The sequence below is a fragment of the Chiroxiphia lanceolata genome, chromosome 6 (assembly GCF_009829145.1).
Source record: "Chiroxiphia lanceolata isolate bChiLan1 chromosome 6, bChiLan1.pri, whole genome shotgun sequence".
Taxonomy (NCBI): Eukaryota; Metazoa; Chordata; class Aves; order Passeriformes; family Pipridae; genus Chiroxiphia; species Chiroxiphia lanceolata.
In genome coordinates, this window is record NC_045642.1 from 5605077 (window position 1) to 5624649 (window position 19573).

A 19573-nucleotide genomic window follows, 5' to 3' on the forward strand; every position below is an offset into this window, starting at 1 on the left:
TCACACACACAGTGTCACACATTCAAGGTGTCATATCCACAGTGTCACACACACCCACCCCCAGTGTCACCCACCCAGTGTCACACACAGTGAGACACAGCCAGTGTCACATACATGGTGTCCCACATACACAGCGTCACACCCACAGTGTCACGCACACACAGTGTCACACACAGTGAGACACAGCCGGTGTCAGTGTCACACACAGGGAGACAGAGCCAGTGTCACACAGTTGTCACACGTTCACGGTGTCATATCCACAGTGTCACACCCACCCACCCCCAGTGTTACCCACCCAGTGTCACACTCACACGGTGTCACACACACACAGTGTCACACACACCCCTGGTGTCACACGCACCCACAGTGTCACCCACCCAGTGTCACACACAGAGACACACCTGGTGTAACACACATGTCCCTGGTGTCACACCCAGTATCACACACACCTGTTGTCACACACTATTACACACAGCCCCCAGTGTCACATACAGTGTCACACACACCCCTGATGTCACACCCAGTGTCACACACTGGTGTCACACACCCATAATGCTACACACCCATAATGTCACACACACAGTGTCTCGCACACACCCAGTGTCCCACCCGGTCACACACACATAATGTCACACTCTCAGTGTCACACACCGGTGTCACAGCCGGTGTCACACACACATAATGTCGCAGACACCCCCACTGTCACCCCCGGTGTCACCCCCCCTCGCTGCCGTCGGTGTCGCGGCCCCTCCTGGCTGGGCGGGGCGGCGGCGCAGGCCCCGCCCGCCGTTCCCGGTGCGGCCGCGCCCCGTTCCCGCTGCGGGCGCTCCCGACGCTCCTGGCCCCGCGCGTCCCGTGTCCCGGCGCCGCCGAGCCCGGCCCGGCCGCTCCCCGCGCCCCCGCCCGGCTCCCCCGGCCCGGCCCCGTTCCGCTTCCGGGCGTGGTTCCGGTTCCGGGGCCGGCGGGTCGGGCCGGGGCGGCGGCGGCGGGTCCGCGGCGCGGGACGATGGCGGACCTGGAGGCGGTGCTGGCGGATGTGAGTTACCTGATGGCCATGGAGAAGAGCCGCGCCGCGCCCGCCGCCCGCGCCAGCAAGAGGATCGTCCTGCCCGAGCCCAGGTGAGGCCCCGCCGCTGCCACTCCGGGGGTCCGTCCGTCCGTCCGTCCGTCCGCTCTCAGCCCCGAGACCCCCCCGCGGTCCCCGCGCATCCCGTCCGGCGCCGCTCCCGGCGCCGCTCGCTCGCACCCGCGTGTCACAGGCACTCCCGCACACGTGTGTGCGCGGCACCGGCCGGGAACACCTGCCCGGGCTGCGCTCCGGCACCGCGTCCTGCCCCGGCACCGGCACACGGACACACACGGGCAGGGACACACGGACACACGGACGTGGACACGGACACAGACACACGGACAAGGATACGGGCACACGGACGTGGACACGCACACACTGACACACAGACGTGGACAGGGACACACGGACATGGTCATGGACACACACGGGGACACAGACATGGACACATCCTGCCTGGCATACAGACAGGCACACGGACACGAGCACACGGACATGGGCACACACATATCCTGCCTGACATACACAGAGACACGCAGACATGGGCACACGCACAGATCCTTCCTGACACACGGACAGACAGACGTGGACACCCAGACATGGGCACACACACATCCTGGCTGTCACACGGACACACAGACATGGATGACACAGTCAGTCTGCCCAAAAGACAGACACAAACAGAGAGACACATGGTCATGGACATAGAGTCATGTGTATACACCCCCTCTGTCTCCACCACGTCACCCCCCTGCCCTCTTGCTGCCACACACGCTCATGTTTACACACACATCTGTGCCCAGGTGCACACTTATGGTCAGGGTCCCCACTCCCCCTTCCAGACCCCAGTGCCCTCCTGTGCCTTCACTTCCAGGCACCCAGGAGGCTTTCTGGGGATACCCTCCTCCCCAGCCTCCCTTGGACCCCCAGTGATCCTTACAGGGGCCCAGCAACTTGTCACACTTGGGTGGGGACACACAACACGGGAGGACACGTGTGCCACCGGGGCTTGGGGGACACGGGAGGAGTGGGAGAGGAGGAGTATGGTGGGCACGGGAGTGTGTTGGGAGCAGGGGTCTTTCAGGGGGCATGGGGGGCACTGAGTCCCTCTGGTGTCTCCCCAGCATCCGCAGCGTCATGCAGAAGTACCTGGAGGACCGGGGAGAGGTGACCTTTGACAAGATCTTCACGCAGAAGATTGGTGAGCTGGGGGACACGGGGGGCACCTGGGGGAGCACCCTCAAGGGTGGGCTGGTGGCCACCACGACAGTAGTAGTGGCCACAGCCATTCCCCTGCCCCCTGGAGGTAGCAGGGGGGCTATGGGGCCGGGCTGGACATGGGTGCCAGGGGGCTGCGCCACGTTCCCCACCCCATGTCCCCCGCCCTGTCACTTCCCCCCACGCCAGCCTTAACCGTCCTGGGCAGGAAGCGCCTCTCACTTCCTCCTGCCGGCTCCGGCGGTTTCCGGGCACGTCCTCCCCACAGCAGCCTGCCCGTGGTGCCTGCCCATGCCCCTGACACGGTGTCCCCCTCCACATCAGCCCCCTCACTGCCCCCCTGCCCTGCCCCACGGTACCCCACAGCGCTGCTCCCTGTGCCAGCCTTGTCCCCCGTGTCACCCTGCCAAACCCTCTCCGATCCGTGCTTAGCATTTCCCCTTCTCCAAGCCTGTCATGGGGGTGGTAGCAGGGCCAGGCAGGCCCAGGGGATGGCCCCTGTGTCCTTTGATGTGGGCCGTGGGCCTGGCATCTCTCATGCTGTGGCTCTGTCCCTGCCAGGCTACCTGCTTTTCCGGGACTTTGCCTTCAACCAGGCCGAGGAGGCCAAGCCCCTGATGGAGTTTTATGAGGAGGTGAGATGGGGGCACCCCTCTAACAGCCCTGTGTTCACAAGGAGGGGTGGGTTATAGTTTGGTACCTACAGGCCCACAGACGTGGTGCCAAGAGCAGTACCCAGGGTGACAGTGTCCAGGGAGCCGGGAGGTGCTGCTTAGGGGACACGGAGGATGGGATAACCATCGTGTGCCCGCGGGATGTGGCACACGGAGGGGCTGGGGCCATGGTTCCCAGTGTCCCAGGTCCTGTGTGCCCCTGTGCCACGGGAGCTGTGCCCTCTCCAGATCAAGAAGTACGAGAAGCTGGACTCGGAGGAGGAACGAGCTGCCCAGAGTCGCCACATCTTCGACCATTACATCATGAAGGAGCTGCTGGCCTGCTCCCACGTGAGTGCCGTGCCATGGGGCGAGGCACTGGGGTGGGAGGGGTGTCCCCAGTGTGCCCACAGGGGCCTGGTACCCAGTGTCTTCAGAGGGAGCTCCGAATCCTCCACAGGCTCCATCCTGAGAGCCATAAACCCAGACACAGACCCCCTCCATGGGTTTTCCCCTGCCTGGCCCCTGTGTCCCTTCCCTTCTATCCAGGGTGACACAATCCCATCTCACCTCACAGCCCTTCTCCAAGAGTGCCACGGAGCATGTCCAGAGCCACCTGAGCAAGAAGCAAGTGCCCCCAGATCTCTTCCAGGTGGGCATCACCCAGGACAGAGAGGGAGTCCCTGCCACCTGTGGTACTCGGGGAGTTAATCCTTAAAGGGGGCTGGGGATGACAGGAGTCCCTGGAGCTGTGGGGGAGGGAGGGTTCTCAGAAAGTATGGGGAGCCCAAGGGATGGTGACAGGGTCCGCAGCATGGTGGGAGTGAGGGGAGATTGCTGGTGGTCCCCATGGGGTGGTCATCAGGGGATTGAGAGCTGGAGGTAGCAGGGATGTCACCCTAGGGTGACAGTGGAGTCCCCAGGACTGGTGATGTTGTGGTCCCCAGAGATTCAGGTGAGCTGAGTGGCAGAAGCATCCCTGGGGACCTGGAAGTGGCAGTGGGGGTTGTGAAATCCCAGGGATGGAGAGACCTCACGTAATGGTGGGGGATGGGTGACGTGGGTGTCCCTGGGGACACCGTGCTGAGCTCTGTGTCCCCTCCAGCCTTACATTGAGGAGATCTGCCAGAACCTGCGAGGGGGCATCTTCCAGAAATTCATCGAGAGGTGAGTTGGGGGGAAAGTCCCACATGGATTGGGGTGTCCCATCCCCTTGGAGACCTGGGTCTCCCAGCCCAGACTGGGACCAGGGGGTCCCTTCTTAGAGCTCCAGGGGTATCTTTCACTACACTGAGGACTCAAGGGATACTTCTCATCCCCAGGTCTGTCCTGGGGTCTCTGTTCCCAGACAAGGGTCCCAGGGGGTGCTACCTGTATCCAGACAAATCCGAGGGTTCTTGGCAGGGGGTGTTTCTCCAAGGTCTCCACTCTTGCCCTCTCTGTGCTTCCTTGCAGTGACAAGTTCACGCGGTTCTGCCAGTGGAAGAACGTAGAGCTGAACATCCATGTGAGCAGGAATCACTGCACCCCAGGATGCACCTCCAGGGAGGGGGACATGGGGAGCCTCTGTGTTCCTCCCGTGGGGAAACTGAGGCAGGGGGTGGATCCCCCCACCACCACGGACCCAGGTGTCCAGGCTCACCTGTGCCTCCCTGTCACCCCCTCCAGCTCACCATGAACGACTTCAGTGTTCACCGAATCATCGGCCGTGGCGGTTTCGGGGAGGTCTACGGCTGCCGGAAAGCGGACACGGGCAAAATGTAACAGGGGATGTTCCATGTGGGGGGCACAGAGGGATCCACCTGTGATTTGGGGCTGCTGGTGGTCCCAAGGGCACCTGCGGTGGTGTTGCCATGACAACACGTGTCAGGGTGTTGTGGAAATATTGTCATGGCTACAGGGACATCAGGGCGGTGGGTGGGAGGTGGAGGTGGGGACGTGGCCGTGGGTGGTGGCACTGGAGGGACACGGTGGTGTGGCTGTGGGGACACAGTGGCTGCAGGAACTCCGTGCCCCCAGGTACGCCATGAAGTGCTTGGACAAGAAGCGCATCAAGATGAAGCAGGGCGAGACACTGGCCCTCAACGAGCGCATCATGCTGTCCCTCGTCAGCACCGGGGTGAGGGCACACGGGCAGGGCTGGCACCCTGGCTGTGGCAGGGGACAGGGGACAGGGACAGGGAGGGTTACCCCCTCTGTGTCTTCTGCCAGGACTGCCCGTTCATCGTGTGCATGTCATATGCCTTCCACACGCCCGACAAGCTCAGTTTCATCCTCGACCTCATGAACGGTGAGACCCCGGTCCCGAGGGACCTCGTGGCTCAGGGCACAGTGCCAGGGTGACAGCTGGTCCCTGTGGTCACAGGGGGGGACCTGCACTATCACCTGTCCCAGCACGGCGTCTTCTCGGAGGCGGAGATGAGGTTCTATGCGGCGGAGATCATCCTGGGCCTGGAGCACATGCACAGCCGTTTCGTTGTGTACCGTGACCTCAAGGTGACCGTCCCCACAGGCACCCACACCCCTTTGGGCACCCTCAGACCCCACAGGATGCCCTGTTAGCATCCTCAGGCCTTTAGAAACCTCCCACAGGACTCCATGGTCAGTCACAGGTGTCACAGCCACCCTGCAGGAGCCGTCAGACCCTGTGGGCACTCCCCAAATCCAGAGGGCACCCTCATGTCCCTTGGGCACCCCTGACACTGCAGGAGCCCCCTAAGATCCATCGCAGACTCTCAGACCTCGGGGCGGGTACTCACTGACCCCATCAGCACTTCCCAGTCCCACCTCAGTCCTGTGGACACTCCAAATCCCACAGAGCTCCCCAGCTGTACCCATGGGCTGTCCTTGGGCTCAGGGGGAATGCCATGTCTTGGCAGCCGGCAAACATCCTCCTGGACGAGTTCGGGCACGTCCGCATCTCCGACCTGGGCCTGGCCTGCGACTTTTCCAAGAAGAAGCCCCACGCCAGCGTGTGAGTGTGCCCACACCCCTGCCCGCCCTGCCCACCCGCCTGGGGCGGCCCCTGACCCCCCTGTGCCCACTCCCCAGGGGCACCCACGGGTACATGGCACCGGAGGTGCTGCAGAAGGGGGTGGCGTACGACAGCAGCGCCGACTGGTTCTCCCTGGGCTGTATGCTCTTCAAACTGCTCCGGGGGTGAGTCTTGGGCTTGGGTGGGCGTGGGTGGGCACAGGTGGGCGCCACTGACCCACCTTTCCCCTTGATGCCGCAGGCACAGCCCATTTCGGCAGCATAAGACAAAGGACAAGCATGAGATTGACCGGATGACCCTCACCATGGTGAGTGGGGGTACCCCTGTGTGTGTGTGCCAGGGGTGCTGATGTGAGGGCAGGGCATGAGCACCCCTGGGCTGCTGTGCCCCCCACCATGTGCTGGTGGCGGCCTGGGGGGCTCACTGGGGGTGTGAGGGGTCAGGGACAGCTGGTCCTTCACGCTGAGCCATGCCTAGAGTGCACGTTCGCGCCCATCTGCGTGTATCCCGTGCACATCTGTGTGCATCCCTAGCCCTGTGTACGCATGTCCCTTGGTGCCAAACGTGCTCATGGAATCTCCCACAGGCCCTGGAGCTGCCGGACTCCTTCTCCCCAGAGCTGCGCTCCCTGCTCGAGGGACTGCTGCAGCGGGATGTCAACCGGCGCCTGGGCTGCATGGGGCGTGGGTGAGTGCCCCTGAAACCCCCGGGGTACCGGGGAGGGTGTGCTGGTGCACTACCCTGAGAGCACAGCTCACCTGCCCTCCTCCCTCCCCAGGGCTCAGGAGGTGAAGGAGGAGCCCTTCTTCAAGGGCCTGGACTGGCAGATGGTTTTCCTGCAGAAGGTGAGGGGCACTACACCCATGATTGGGGACAGGGACACGGACACGGGCAGCCACCCCTCTGAGCCCCCATTCCTACCCACAGTACCCGCCGCCCCTCATCCCGCCCCGCGGCGAGGTGAATGCAGCCGACGCCTTTGACATTGGCTCCTTCGACGAGGAGGACACCAAGGGCATCAAGGTACCGGGACACAGGGGCTGAGCGTGGGGGTGTGGGGTGCCCAGCAGCCCCTCAGCCCGGCATCCCGCCCTACCCAGCTGCTGGAGAGCGACCAGGAGCTGTACCGCAACTTCCCGCTCACCATCTCGGAGCGCTGGCAGCAGGAGGTGACTGAGACTGTCTTCAATGCCGTCAACGCCGACACCGACAAGCTGGAGGCCCGCAAGAAGGCCAAGAACAAGCAGCTGGGCCACGAGGAGGGTGAGTGGGGCTGGGGACCCCCACCCTGACAGCCCCCTCGGGATGCATCCGGGGCTGACCCCACCTCTCCCGGGCACAGAGTACGCCATGGGCAAGGACTGCATCATGCACGGGTACATGGCCAAGCTGGGCAACCCCTTCCTGACACAGTGGCAGCGCCGCTACTTCTACCTCTTTCCCAACCGCCTCGAGTGGCGTGGGGAGGGCGAGTCGCCGGTAAGGCGGGCACGACACGGCACTGGGTGGGTGCCAGAGTGTGCCGGGCACAGGGGGTGCACTGTGAGGGGTTTGGGGTGCGTGGGGGGCCAGGGGCCGGGCTGAGCCTGTCCCCCCAGCAGTCCCTGCTCACCATGGAGGAGATCGACTCGGTGGAGGAGACGCAGGTGAAGGAGCGGAAGTGCATCCTGCTCCGCATCCGCGGGGGCAAGCAGTTCGTGCTGCAGTGTGACGTGAGTATGCCCCCCTCCCCCTGGGTCACCCCTAGGGCTGGCCAGCCTCTGGGGCCACTGGCATCTCTGCTGGGTGCTGGCCACCCCCGTCCCCTCATTGGCTGTCTCCCCCGAGTGCCACTTGCTCCCGCTGGGCACTAACCAAACCTTGCTGGGTGCTGGCCAACTCCTGCTATCTGCTAGCCATCCCCTCTGCTAGGTACTAGCCACCTCCAGGCTGTCTCTAGCCTTCCTCTGCTGGGCGCTAACCATCTCCTGCCAGCTGCTGGCCACCTCTTGCTGGCCACTAGCCCTGCACATTTAGTCCTTCAAGCCATGACAGGGCATGAATACTAAAAGCTTGGGGCAGCTGCAGAACCCAGGGAGACCCAAACTACCCTGTACCTTGCCCTGACACCCCAGGGAGCCCCAAACCACTCTGTCCCCTGCCCTGGCGCCCTGGGGAGCCCCTGACAAACCAAATCTTGCTCTGGTGCCTCAGCGAACCCCAAACCACCAGTCCCCTGCCCTGACACCCCGTGGCCTGCCCTGGGGAGCACCCAACCACTCGGTACCCTTCCCTGGCACCCTGGGAAGCCCACCACCCTGTATGCTGCCTGGGGAGTCCTTGGCTATCCTGTCCTCTGCCCTGGCGTCCTGGGGAGCCTGCTCTGACCTGTTCCCTGCCCTGGGCATTTCCTGGCCGCCCTGTCCCCTCAGGGAGCCCCTCCTGACCCGTTCCCTGCCCCACAGAGCGACCCCGAGCTGGTGCAGTGGCGGAAGGAGCTGCGGGACGCGCAGCGCCAGGCGCAGCAGCTGCTGCAGCGGGTGCCCCGCATGCAGAACAAGCCCCGCTCGCCCGTGGTGGAGCTCAGCAAAGTGCCGTTCATCCAGCGCTCCCCTAACGGGCTCTGACCCCCTCCTGGTGTCCCCTTCCCCCCTTCCCACCCCACCTCTAATTTATTGGGTTGGGTTCCCGCGTGTCCTCCCATGTCCCCCGGGGCTGGTGCCACCCCAGGGGCATGGCTGTGGTGACGCCGCTGGCGTTGGGCACCTCTCCCTGGTGTCCCCACCCTGATCCTCCATGAACTCTCCGGCTCAGATGAAGGCAGCCCCCGCACCCCCCTCCCCACCTCTGCCCACCTGCTTCCTCACTGCCGCGTGTGCCAAAGGGGGCCGGTGGGTACTGGTGTGTCCCCCCCTCCCCGCGTGGCTGTTCCTGTCCCGTGGGTGCCAACTCCTCGTGTGTGTGTGTGTGTGTGTGTGTGTGTGTGTGTGTGTGTGTGTGTGTGTGTGTGTGTGTGTGTGTTTGCCAGGGGGACCCCCTGTAAATACTGTGCCACAGGTCCCCTGTACCCCCTGGCTCTGCCCCTGCCCCTCTTGCCACCCCCCAGGGCAAGGGGGGCACCCCCAGCCCACTGCCACCCCCCCTTCCCAGGGGAGAAGGGATCAGGTGGGACCCCCCCAAATCAGCCTCCTGATGGGCACAGGCGTCCCCTTCCTCCCTAGTTCCTGGCAGCATCTGTAAATATTGGTCTCTGGTCACTGCTCCAGGGGCTGGGGGGGCACTGGGCATGGGGGGCACCGGGCAGAGGGGGGGCCACCGGGTGAGTGAGATTTTCATGAGCAGAGATGTGAGAATGGCAAAAAAAAAGAGTTTTTATAATAAAAACATAGAAAAACACTGCCTGGCTTCTCCTCCCTGCAGGGGGTGGAGAGGTCACTGTGCCTGCTGAGGGTGTCACCGTGTCCCTGTCACCTCCCTGTCACAGGGCTGCCCGTGTGTCCCCCCATGGACACACTGGCACTCTGGGAACATCCTGGGGAGTCCCCAAGCCCTGCAGGGTTGGGGGGGGGGGGGGGTGGTCCCGGGCCAGCGGGGGGTGCTGGGGATTGTATTCCCCTTTGCTATGCTGTCCCTGGGGGTGACTTTGGCTGTCCTCTTGTCACCGGGCAGTGCAGGTGGCACCTCTCCTGCGCACACCCTGTCTGCGGGCAGTGCGTCGGGGCGCGGCAGGCATGCAGGGCCGGTGCTCCAGCATTCCTGGCGATGGGATGGGGTAAGCCCAGAGCCTGGTGCACAGTGGTCCTGAGCACTGTGTACCTACTGCAGGACTGATGTCACCACATAAAAGGGGTCAGAGAGCCCCCGGATGAGGAGGAGGATTGGTCAGGGTGGGATGGGATGAGATAGGGTAAATGGGGTAAACCTGTATCTGAGTGCACGGTGGTCCCGAGCACCAGGTACCCACTACAGAGCTGATGTCACGACATAAAAGGGGGTCAGGGAGCCCCAGGATGAGGATGGGATGAGATATGCCCAGTACTGGGTGCACAGTGGTCCTGAGCACTGTGTACCCACTGTGGGACTGATGTCATGACATAAAAGCCGTCAGGCAGCCCTGGGATGAGGATGAGGATGGGATAAACCCAGTGCCGGGTGCACAGTGGTCCTGAGCACTGTGTACCCACTGTGGGACTGATGTCATGACATTTTTAAAAGAGGTGAGGGAGCCCCGGGACGAGGATGAGCTGGGGTCCGCTGTCCCTCCGTGGTTGGTGCCGTTCCGGGTGCCGACGCTGTTCCCGGTGCCGGTGCCCTGTGCCATCGCCCGTGCCGTTCCCAGCGCCGTGCCCGCTGCCGGTGCCGTTCCCAGCGCCGTGCCCGCTGCCGGTGCCGTTCCCAGCGCCCATCCCCGTGCCCGGTGCCGCTGCCTTTCCCTTCGCCGCTGCCATCGCTCTCCCCGGTGGCCGCTCCCGGTGCCCGGTGCGGCCCCGCCCCAGCCGCCGCTCTGCGCCGCCGCCGCCGCCGCCCCCGCGCAGCCATTGCGGGCAGGCCCCGCGCTGCGGCCCGTCCGTCCGCCCCGGCGGCCCCGGGGACATGGTGCCGGGATGGCCCGGCCCGCCGACACCTTCCCGCTGCACCGGCTCGTCTGGCACAACCGGCACCAGGCGCTGGACAGCGCCCTGCGCGCGGGGACGGTGGGAATGCCGCCGGGAGCGGCACCGGGAATGGCACAGGGAGAACGGGCGCCCCCCTCCCCCACCCCCACCCCCACCGCGCACCGGCACCGGGATGGGAGCGGGATGGGAGGGGAGGGAGAGAGGGGGACCCGCCGCGCGGGAATGGGGGACTGGGAGCGCTGGGAATGTCGGGGGGGGGGGGGGACTAGGAGGACTGGGGGAATCTGGGAGCACTGGGGATGGGGGGCTGTACTGGGAGGACCGGCAGGACTGGGAGCACTGGGGAAACTGGAACACTGGGGCGGGAGGGACGGGGGGGGACTGGGAGCACTGGGAGAAATGGGGAGCAGTGTGGGAGGGGGACTGGGAGGACTAGGGGGGACTGGGAGCACCAGGCAGGACTGGGAGCACGGGTAGCAGACTGGGAGCACGGGTAGCAGACTGGAAGCACTAGGGGAGACTGGGGATACAGGCTGTTGGGAGGACTGGGAGCACCACGGGGACTGGAAGCACTGGGAGAAATTGGGAGCAGTGTGGGAGGGAGACTGGGAGCAGTAGGGAAGACTGGGGGCACAAGCCACTGGAAGGACTGGGAGCACTGGGAGGGGACTGGAAGCACTAGGGGACACTGGGGGTACAGGCTGTTGGGAGGACTGGGAGCACCGGGGGAGACTGGGAGTACTTGGAGGACTGGCAGCATTACAGGGCGACTGGAAGCACTAGGGGAGAGGGGGTACAGGGAACTGGGGGAACTGAGGGTATATGGGACTGGGAGCTCTGGGAGGACTTACCGGACTGGGGGAAACTAGAAGCACTGGTGGGGTTGGTACTATAAGGACTGGGAGCACTGGAGGGAGACTGGGAGCACTAGGGAGGGCTGGGGGCACGGAACACTGGGAGGACTGGGACCACTTGGGAGGGGACTGGGAGCATTGCAGGGGGACTGGAAGCACTAGGGGAGACTGGGGGTACAGGGCATTGGAAGAACTGGGAGGGACTGGGAGCATTGGGGGGAGGCTGGGAGCACTGGGGGAGACTGGGAAGACTGGCAACATGGGGGACTGGCAGCACTGGGTGGGAGGGACCACTAAGAGCACGAGGGGAGACCAGGGAGACTGGGAGCGCTGGGGGGAAGGGGAGTACTAAGGGAGACTAGGACACAGGGGACTGGGAACACTGGAAGAACTGGTGGCACTGGTAGGACTGGTGACAGTGGGATAATAGGGTACTGTAGCACCAGGGGTCAGGAAGCAACTGGGAGCACTGGGATAGCACCACTGGGATACAGGGAGACTTGGGGGGGCTCTGTGACACTGGGAGAAGAGGGGCTGGGAAACGGACGACACTGGGAGAAGAGGGGCTGGGAGCACTGGAGCTGGAGTGAACTGGGAGCACTAGGCCTTTGGAGCATGGGGCAGGCAGGGGAGTATTGGGGGGCACTGGGTGGCACGGGGTGCCCAAGGGGGCAGTGACCCGCCACCCTTTCAGCACGATGTGGAGCTGATGGACCCCCGTGGCCGGACGCCCCTGGAACTGGCCGTGTCCCTGGGCCACCTGGAGTCGGTGCGGGTGCTGCTGCGGCACAACGCCAACGTGGGCCGGGAGAACGCCAATGGATGGACGGGTATGGGGACACCGTGGCGCCGTGGGGACACGGGCACACCGCCACAGCGGCCCCTGGGTGACCCTGCCCTGTGCCCCCCAAGTGCTGCAGGAGGCCGTGAGCACGGGGGACCCTGAGATGGTGCAGCTGGTGCTCCAGTACCGCGACTACCAGCGGGCGACGCTGGCGGCTCGCCGGCATCCCAGAGCTGCTCAGCAAGCTCCGGCGGGTACGGACCCCCTACAGCTGGTGGCCCACCACAGCCTCTGCACCCCCAAACCTCCCCAGGAACCCCCATTGATCCCATTCTTTCGCTGGGGACCCCTACCCATGACCCCACTCTTCTAGGTTGCCCTTATCCCCACCCAGGACCCCAGTAAGGACACCTATCCCTGCCCCACAGACTCCCCACTGCCCAGAAGGGACCTCCCAAGTCTTCCCAGAACTCCCATTGACCCCACTCCTTCCCTGGGATCCCCTGTTTGGCCTCCACCAATGACCCCACTCTGATCCCACCCGGGCCTAAGTAGGGACCCTCATCCCTTCCCTCAGGACTCCCCACCTCCCCAGTGACCTCAGCAGGGATCCCCCAAAGTCTTGCTAGAACTCCCTATTGACCCCACTCTTTCCCTGGGGACCCCCTGTTTATCCATCCCTGTGAATCTCCACCTATGACCCACCCTCCCTGATCCCCATATCCCTACCTAGGACCCGAATAGGAACTCCAGTCCCTGCTCCCAGGACTCCCCACCTCCCCAGTAACCCCAGCAGGAACCCCCAGTTCTCCTCAGAACCCCCCACTGACCCCACTCTTTGCCTGGGGATCCACTTTTTCCCTGGGCCCCCTTGCTTATCCTTCCCCGTGGACCCTCACCCATGACTCCACTCTCCCAGATCCCCATATCTCCACCTATAGGGACCCCAGTCCTGCCCCCAGGACTCCCCAGTGGACCCCAGCAGGGAGCCCCCCAAGCTCATCATGCTCCTCATCCCTTCCAGGCATCCGACTTCTACGTGGAGATGAAGTGGGAGTTCACCAGCTGGGGTGAGCATGACCGGGCTCTGTGGGGTGAGGGGCTGTGGGGTGTCCTGGGGAGCCCCCCGGGCGTGTCACTGAGGGGGGTCCCCATGCCCGCAGTGCCGCTGGTGTCCAAGGTGTGTCCCAGTGACGTGTACCGCGTGTGGAAGCGCGGCGAGAGCCTGCGGGTGGACACCACCCTGCTGGGCTTCGAGCACATGACGTGGCAGCGCGGCCGCCGCAGCTACATCTTCAAGGGGGAAGGTCAGCTCCAACCCCCTGCTCCGGGACCCCCTGGGACCGTCCTGTCACCCTGGGATCCCCCACACCTCTGCACTATATGTACATCCCCATAAAGACCCCAGACCCCCTATAGGGCCCCCCTGGGACCCAAACACTCTCTAGTCACTGTGCCAGACCCCCTGCACTATAGGTACACCCCTGTAAGGACGTATCTGGACCCCCTGGGGCACTGGATAAACCCTGGAACCCTCCAGTCCCTCTGGGGAGCCCCAGAAACCCCTACACTAAAAGTACATCCCCATAAGGGCCTCTTGGGAACCTCCAGTTCACCTGGGGAGCCCCCAGACCCCCTACTCTATAAGTACACTCCTGTAAGTAACACAGATCCCCTGTAGGGACTCTGGGTATGCTGAGGGACCCTCCAGTTGCCCTCCAGACCCCCTGCACCATAAATACCACCATAAGGACCTCCCAGATTACCTATAGGAACCCCCTGGGATCCCAGATACACTCAGGGACCCTCCAGATGCCTCCCCAAGACCCCTGCATTATAAGTACTCCCTTTTAAGGACCCCAGATCCCCTATAGCGACCCCCTGAGACCCCAGTTCCTCCTTCCTGAGGGGACCACCTCAGGGCCTCCACAAATAGCAGGGACCTCAGTCCCCTGCAGAGACCTCCAATTCCCACAGATCCCCTATAATGACTCCATGGGGACCCCATTTCCTTATTCCTGAGGGGACCACTTCAGCCACTATCTGTACCAGGAAACCCCAATCCCCCCATCTCCCCTACAGGTACCCCTTGGGCACTCCAATTCCGCTTTCCTGAGGGGACCATCTCAGCCCCTGCATATACCAGGGACCCCAGTCTCCTGCAGGGACCCCCATTCCCCAGATTCCCTATAGTGACTCCATGGGGGCCCCATTTTCCTGTTTGTGAGGGGAACACCTCAGCCCCTACATGTACCAGGAACCCCCAATTCCCCTAGATCCCCTGTAGTGACTCCATGGGGACCCCAATTCCCTCTTCCTGAGGGGACCACCTCAGCCCCTACACACACCAGGGTTCCCCAATTCCCCCAAAACCCTCAGATCCCCATGCTGGGGGGTGTCAGGGTGCCACGGGGAGCTGTGTTCTGAGCCCCCCGGTGTCCCCCGCAGACGAGGGGGCCGTGGTGATGGAGGTGGACCACGACAAGCAGGTGGTGTACACGGAGACGCTGGCGCTGGCCCTGCACGAGCCCGACCTGCTGCTGGCGGCCATGCAGCCCACAGAGGAGCACGTGGCCGGCAGGCTCACCTCCCCCATCGTCTCCACACACCTGGACACCCGGAATATTGCCTTTGAGAGGTGGGAAGGGCGAGGATGGCACCCTGGCTTGGCAGGGGCTGGTGACACTCAGCAGGAAGGGGCCGTTGCAGGGGGAAGCACGTGCGAAGGGGAAGGAAACGCTTGTGCAAGAAGAGGGTGAGCGGCTGTGGGGACCCCCCCGTGGGGACCTGACACCTTCTACTCTCCCAGGAACAAGTCTGGGATCTGGGGCTGGCGCTCGGAGAAGATGGAGGTAGTCAGCGGCTACGAGGCCAAGGTGGGCACGGAGAATGGTGGGGACAGTGGGGCACCCTGGAGCACAGGGGGCTGATGGTGTCACCCCCTCAGGTGTACAGTGCCAGTAATGTGGAGCTGGTCACCAAGACCAGGACAGAGCATCTCTCGGACCAGGGACAAGTCACGCAGTAAGGTGACAGCCCCCCAGCCAGTCGGGGGCCTGTGTGCCACGGGGACGTGCCCACTCCTTTGCAAAGCCCGCTCCCTTCCAGGGTGGGACGTGTGTCAAGTGTGGGACACTGGATGTGGGACACTGGGTGTGGGACAGGTGTCCCCCAGGTGTGGGACAGTGTGTGGAGTGTGACACATGATAGGTGTGGGGACACTGGGTGCTGGGTGTGGCAGTGTGACAGGTGTGGGTCACCTTGAGCACGTGGTGTCACCCATCAGGCACGAGGCAGTGTGTAGGATGTCGCCCATCAGGTACAAGACACTGTGGGTGTGCAGTGTAACATGTCAGCCATGGGACAGCATGTGGGGTGTCACCAGTCAGGTGTGGGATACCTGGGGGGCTGGGGTGACATGTGACAGGTGTGGGACCCCATGAGCATGGGGTGTCACCCATCAGGCACAGGACAGTGTGTAGGACACCAGGCGTGGGACACCATGGGTGCAGGGTGTCACCTGTCAAGAGCGGGACACTGTGGGTGTGGGGGGTGACATATCAGGTGTGGGACAGTCTGGGTGTGGAGTGTGATGTGCCAGGCGTGGGACACCGTGTGTGGTGTCACCCATCAGGTGTGGCACCCCATGCAGGGCGTGACTGGTGACAGCCTGGGGGTGCCCCCCCACTGCCCACACTGCACCCCTCTCTCCTCCCAGGCTCCCAAGACCCCCTTCCACTCCTTCCTGGGCATCGCACAGCAGCACAGCACCCACAACGGGGTGAGTGACCGGGCCAGGGGGGTTCCTGGGGAGACTGGGGGTCCCCAAAGGGGGCTGGTGGTCCTGGGGCGCTGAGCAGTGGTCCTGTCCCCACAGGCGCCCGTGCTGCAGGCTGCCAGCCCCACCAACCCCACGGCCATCACCCCTGAGGAGTACTTCGACCCCCACTTCGACCTCGAGACCCGCAACATCGGGCGCCCCATCGAGATGTCCAGCAAGGTCCAGAGGTGAGGCCACTGCCCCGGGGGGATGGGGATCACGGGGACATGACACCGAGTGTCAGGACCTATGGGTTGGTAACAGGGTCCTGGGGTATGTGGCAGAGGAATGGTGGCACTGTCCCAGAGACCATGACCCCTGGGATGCTGACAGGGTCCCAGGGGCCGTGGCATGGAGTGTCAGGACCCATAATGGGGTCCGGGGATGTGGCACTGGGTGTCAGGGCCCATGGGGTGATGATGGGGTCCCAGGGATGTGGCACAGGTGTCAGGACCCATAGGGGGTGGTGAAACGGTCCCAGGGGCTGTGACACTGGAGTGGTAACAAGGTCCCAGGGGACATGGCAGTGGGTGTCAGGACCCCTGGGGGCAGTGACATGGACCCCTAGGATGTGGCACTCGGTGTTAGAACCCATGACAGGGTCCCAGGGAGGTGGTACTGGATGTCAGGACCCATGAGGGTGGTGACAGGGTCCCAGGGGCCGTGCCACCGGGTGTGTGTCCCCCCGGGGGCGGTGCCGCGGTCCCGGGGCAGTGTCCCCGGGGCGGTGCCGTGAGCGGGGGCGGTGTCCTCGGCGGGTCTCCGTGCCATGGCGGTGCCCGGGCAGGTTCAAGGCAACGCTGTGGCTGTGCGAGCAGCACCCGCTGTCGCTGGCGGAGCAGGTGACGCCCATCATCGACCTCATGGCCATCTCCAACGCCCACTTCGCGCCAAACTGCGCGACTTCATCACCCTCAAGCTGCCCCCTGGCTTCCCCGTCAAGATCGGTGAGGGCGGGGCTTAGTTGGGGTGGGCTAATTAGGGGCAGGGCTTAATTAGGGGCGGAGCCACTGACCCCTGTACCCGCAGAGATCCCCCTGTTCCATGTGCTCAACGCCCGCATCACCTTCAGCAACCTCTGTGGGTGTGACCAGCCGCTGGGCTCCGTGCGGATCTGTGCCCCCCAACAGCCCCCCGGCACCAACCCCCCTGGGCCCAGAGGTGAGGCTGGGGGAGCCGGGGGCGTCCTGGGGCCGGGGGTGGAGGGGGCCGTCGGATCCCCGTGGACTCAGGGTGCGGTGGGGGTACAGGTGATACAGAGTGCTCAGGGGAATGAAGTGGGTGTGCAGTGCTGTGGAGTGCCAGGGGACACTGTGGAATGATGTGGGGTGCCATGGGATGCCACAGGATGCCATGGGGGGGGGGGTCACAGGACACTGTGGGATGCCACGGGTGCCATGGGGTGCTGTGAGATGCTGTGGGTGTCATGGGACACTGTGGGGTGCTGCGGGATTCCACAGGGTGCTGTGCGGTGCCATGGGTGCAGGGTGCTGTGGGATACTATGGGGTTCCATGGGACCCCATGGGGTGCCATGGGATGCTGTGGGACACCATGGATGTCGTGAGATGTGTGGGGTACCATGGGATGTCATGGGCTTCCATGGGGAGCCGCGGGGTGCCATGGGGAGCCATGGCATACCCCTGGGTGCTGACAGCCCCCTTTGCATGGCAGCCTGGCCGTTCCCATGCGAGGGTGGAGGCGGGTGTGTTCGAGGTGCCCGCGGGCTACACGGTGCTGGGTGCGGGGCGCAGCGAGCCCCTGCGGGACGAGGACGATGACCTGCTGCAGTTTGCCATCCAGCAGAGCCTGCTGGACGCCGGCACCGAGACTGACCAGGTATAGCCACGCCCCCCTCACCTCACCACACCCGTTCACCTGGTCCACACCCCCTCACTTGGCCACACCCACTCACCTGCAGCCCGACCCCACAGGTGACCATCTGGAGGCGCTGACCAACACCCGACCGGGCGCGGAGCCACCGCCCTACGATGAGGACCTGCAGCTGGAAAGGTGGGGCTCCACCCATGGGGTGTGGGGTGCCATGCCCACCTCACCTGTGTGAGGGAGGGGCCCAAAGTGTTTAGGGTGGGGCAGGGGAGGGGCCATGGGGTGTGGTTTAGAGGGGCGGGGCTTCAAGGTGTGAATTGGGGAGAGGAGGGGCCACATGGTGTGGCCTAGAGAGGAGGGGCTTATGTGTGTCCAATTGAGAAGACGGGAGGGGGTGTGGCCATAGGGATGTGGCCTAAAGGGGAGGGGGTTTAAAGGTGTCAGATTGGGTAGGGAAAGGGTTCTGAGGGTGTGGTTTAGGGGGTGAGCCCTAAAGGTGTCAGGGTGGGGTAGAGGTGGTGTGGCCTAAAGGGCTTAAAAAGTTGGTGGGAGAGGGGCAGGGCCATGAGGTGTGCTTAGAGGGACAGGGCTTAACAGTGTCAAGGTTGGGGGGCACAAAGAGGGGAGGAGCATCTTACTGTCCAAAGGTTGTGGCCACAGAGGATGGGGCTAGTGATGGGTGTGGGTGGAGCATGTGGGGGCTGTGTCTCTCCAGCCCATTTGGCATTGTGAAGCAGGTTGTGGCCACCTGGGGTGGGTGGGGCACAGGTGTGTAAGAGGGGGTGTGGCCTCCACAAAGGGGGTGTGGCCTCCACAAAGGGGACCTGGCCACGCCTGCTGTCCCCCTGTCAGGGCCCTGCAGGAGAGCATGCTGCTGCAGGCCAGGCCCAGCGCCGACCCCCCGGCTGCCGGGAGCCCCCCGGTGCAGGTGGCGGTAGCCCCCGGGCCCCCCGGGTACGGCACCTTTGCAGAGCAGCTGCGCCTGGCCATTGGCCCTCTCGGAGCGGGAGCAGGAGGAGCGGGAGCGACGCGGCGTGAGGAGGATGAGGAGCTCCAGCGCATCCTGCGCCTCTCCCTCACTGAAAAGTAGCGCCGGGACACTCTGCACCAGGACAGAATGTCCCGCACTGGGACAGGATGTCCCATGTGGGGTCACACCATGCAGGGACACGATGTCCCACGTGGGGACACACCCCTTGCAGGGACAGGGACACCCGACCCAGGGGACTCCTCAGTTTGGGCATAGCCCTGCCGGGGTGGCCCCCCCATGATGGGGACCCCTGATGTGGGCACAGCCCCCACACGGGTGGGATTTTGATCCAGGGATCCTCCTACCCCCAGGACCCCCAGTCCAGGGCTCCTCTCCCGCCAGGCTCAAAACCTCAGCCCAGGGACCCTCACCTGGGGACCCCCACCCCAGGAACACCCCAACTTCCAGGACTCCCTCCCTTGGACCTCCCTCCTCTTTAATGTTGTACCTTGACCCCCGGGGGGGGCAGGACGGCCCGAGGGATGTGGGTGACCCCTATTTAAAGGCACTCCAGTGGGGGAGCTGCCAGGGGATCCCAAGGCCTCATCCCTCGGGGCAGTGGGGGAAGCACGGGGGGCCCGAATGTCTGTACATATACATATACATATACATATATATATATATATATATATATATACACAAACGTGTGGTCTGTGCCTGTGGGGGTGATGGGTGGGGTGTCCCAGGGTGTGGAGGCTGGAAAAAGGGTGGAGCCTGCAGGTAGGTG

The 19573-nt window shown here is 64.0% G+C and overlaps 2 protein-coding genes across 3 annotated transcripts; both read left to right on the forward strand.

The window, feature by feature from the left end:
- The first annotated feature begins 967 nt into the window (after positions 1 to 967).
- Positions 968 to 9317, forward strand: GRK2 (G protein-coupled receptor kinase 2). Of its 2 annotated transcripts, none has more exons than XM_032692381.1 (21): positions 968 to 1119; positions 2194 to 2270; positions 2849 to 2922; positions 3190 to 3291; positions 3518 to 3592; positions 4046 to 4107; positions 4396 to 4447; positions 4609 to 4700; positions 4960 to 5059; positions 5152 to 5230; positions 5306 to 5436; positions 5820 to 5914; positions 5992 to 6099; positions 6176 to 6242; positions 6522 to 6622; positions 6714 to 6780; positions 6863 to 6958; positions 7036 to 7198; positions 7278 to 7414; positions 7537 to 7647; positions 8380 to 9317. In XM_032692381.1, exons 1-21 carry the CDS (start codon positions 1007 to 1009, stop codon positions 8539 to 8541), a joined length of 2064 nt encoding a protein of 687 aa, XP_032548272.1. In that variant the 5' UTR covers positions 968 to 1006; the 3' UTR covers positions 8542 to 9317. The 2 variants fall into 2 exon arrangements, with proteins under 2 accessions (XP_032548272.1, XP_032548271.1); XM_032692380.1 differs by having other exon boundaries at positions 7534 to 7647; positions 8380 to 9316.
- Positions 9318 to 10469: 1152 nt separating this feature from the next.
- LOC116789081 (ankyrin repeat domain-containing protein 13D-like) lies at positions 10470 to 19477 on the forward strand. The gene is given in 21 exon segments (XM_032692419.1): positions 10470 to 10608; positions 12079 to 12214; positions 12297 to 12379; positions 12381 to 12422; positions 13193 to 13238; positions 13332 to 13475; positions 14617 to 14806; positions 14978 to 15044; positions 15116 to 15178; positions 15180 to 15197; positions 15887 to 15949; positions 16046 to 16176; positions 16776 to 16875; positions 16878 to 16935; positions 17018 to 17149; positions 17661 to 17680; positions 17682 to 17825; positions 17908 to 17999; positions 18669 to 18804; positions 18806 to 18842; positions 18845 to 19477. Coding segments are annotated over 21 exon segments (1854 nt in total). The 5' UTR covers positions 10470 to 10518; the 3' UTR covers positions 18907 to 19477.
- Positions 19478 to 19573: the final 96 nt, after the last annotated feature.

Bases quoted from the DNA above. Each gene is read 5' to 3' on its own strand.
- GRK2 (XM_032692380.1), top strand. From the start codon at position 1,007: ATGGCGGACCTGGAGGCGGTGCTGGCGGATGTGAGTTACCTGATGGCC. The intron at 2,271-2,848 runs GTGAGCTGGGGG...TGTCCCTGCCAG, and splicing joins GATCTTCACGCAGAAGATTG to GCTACCTGCTTTTCCGGGAC. The intron at 5,060-5,151 runs GTGAGGGCACAC...GTCTTCTGCCAG, and splicing joins TGTCCCTCGTCAGCACCGGG to GACTGCCCGTTCATCGTGTG.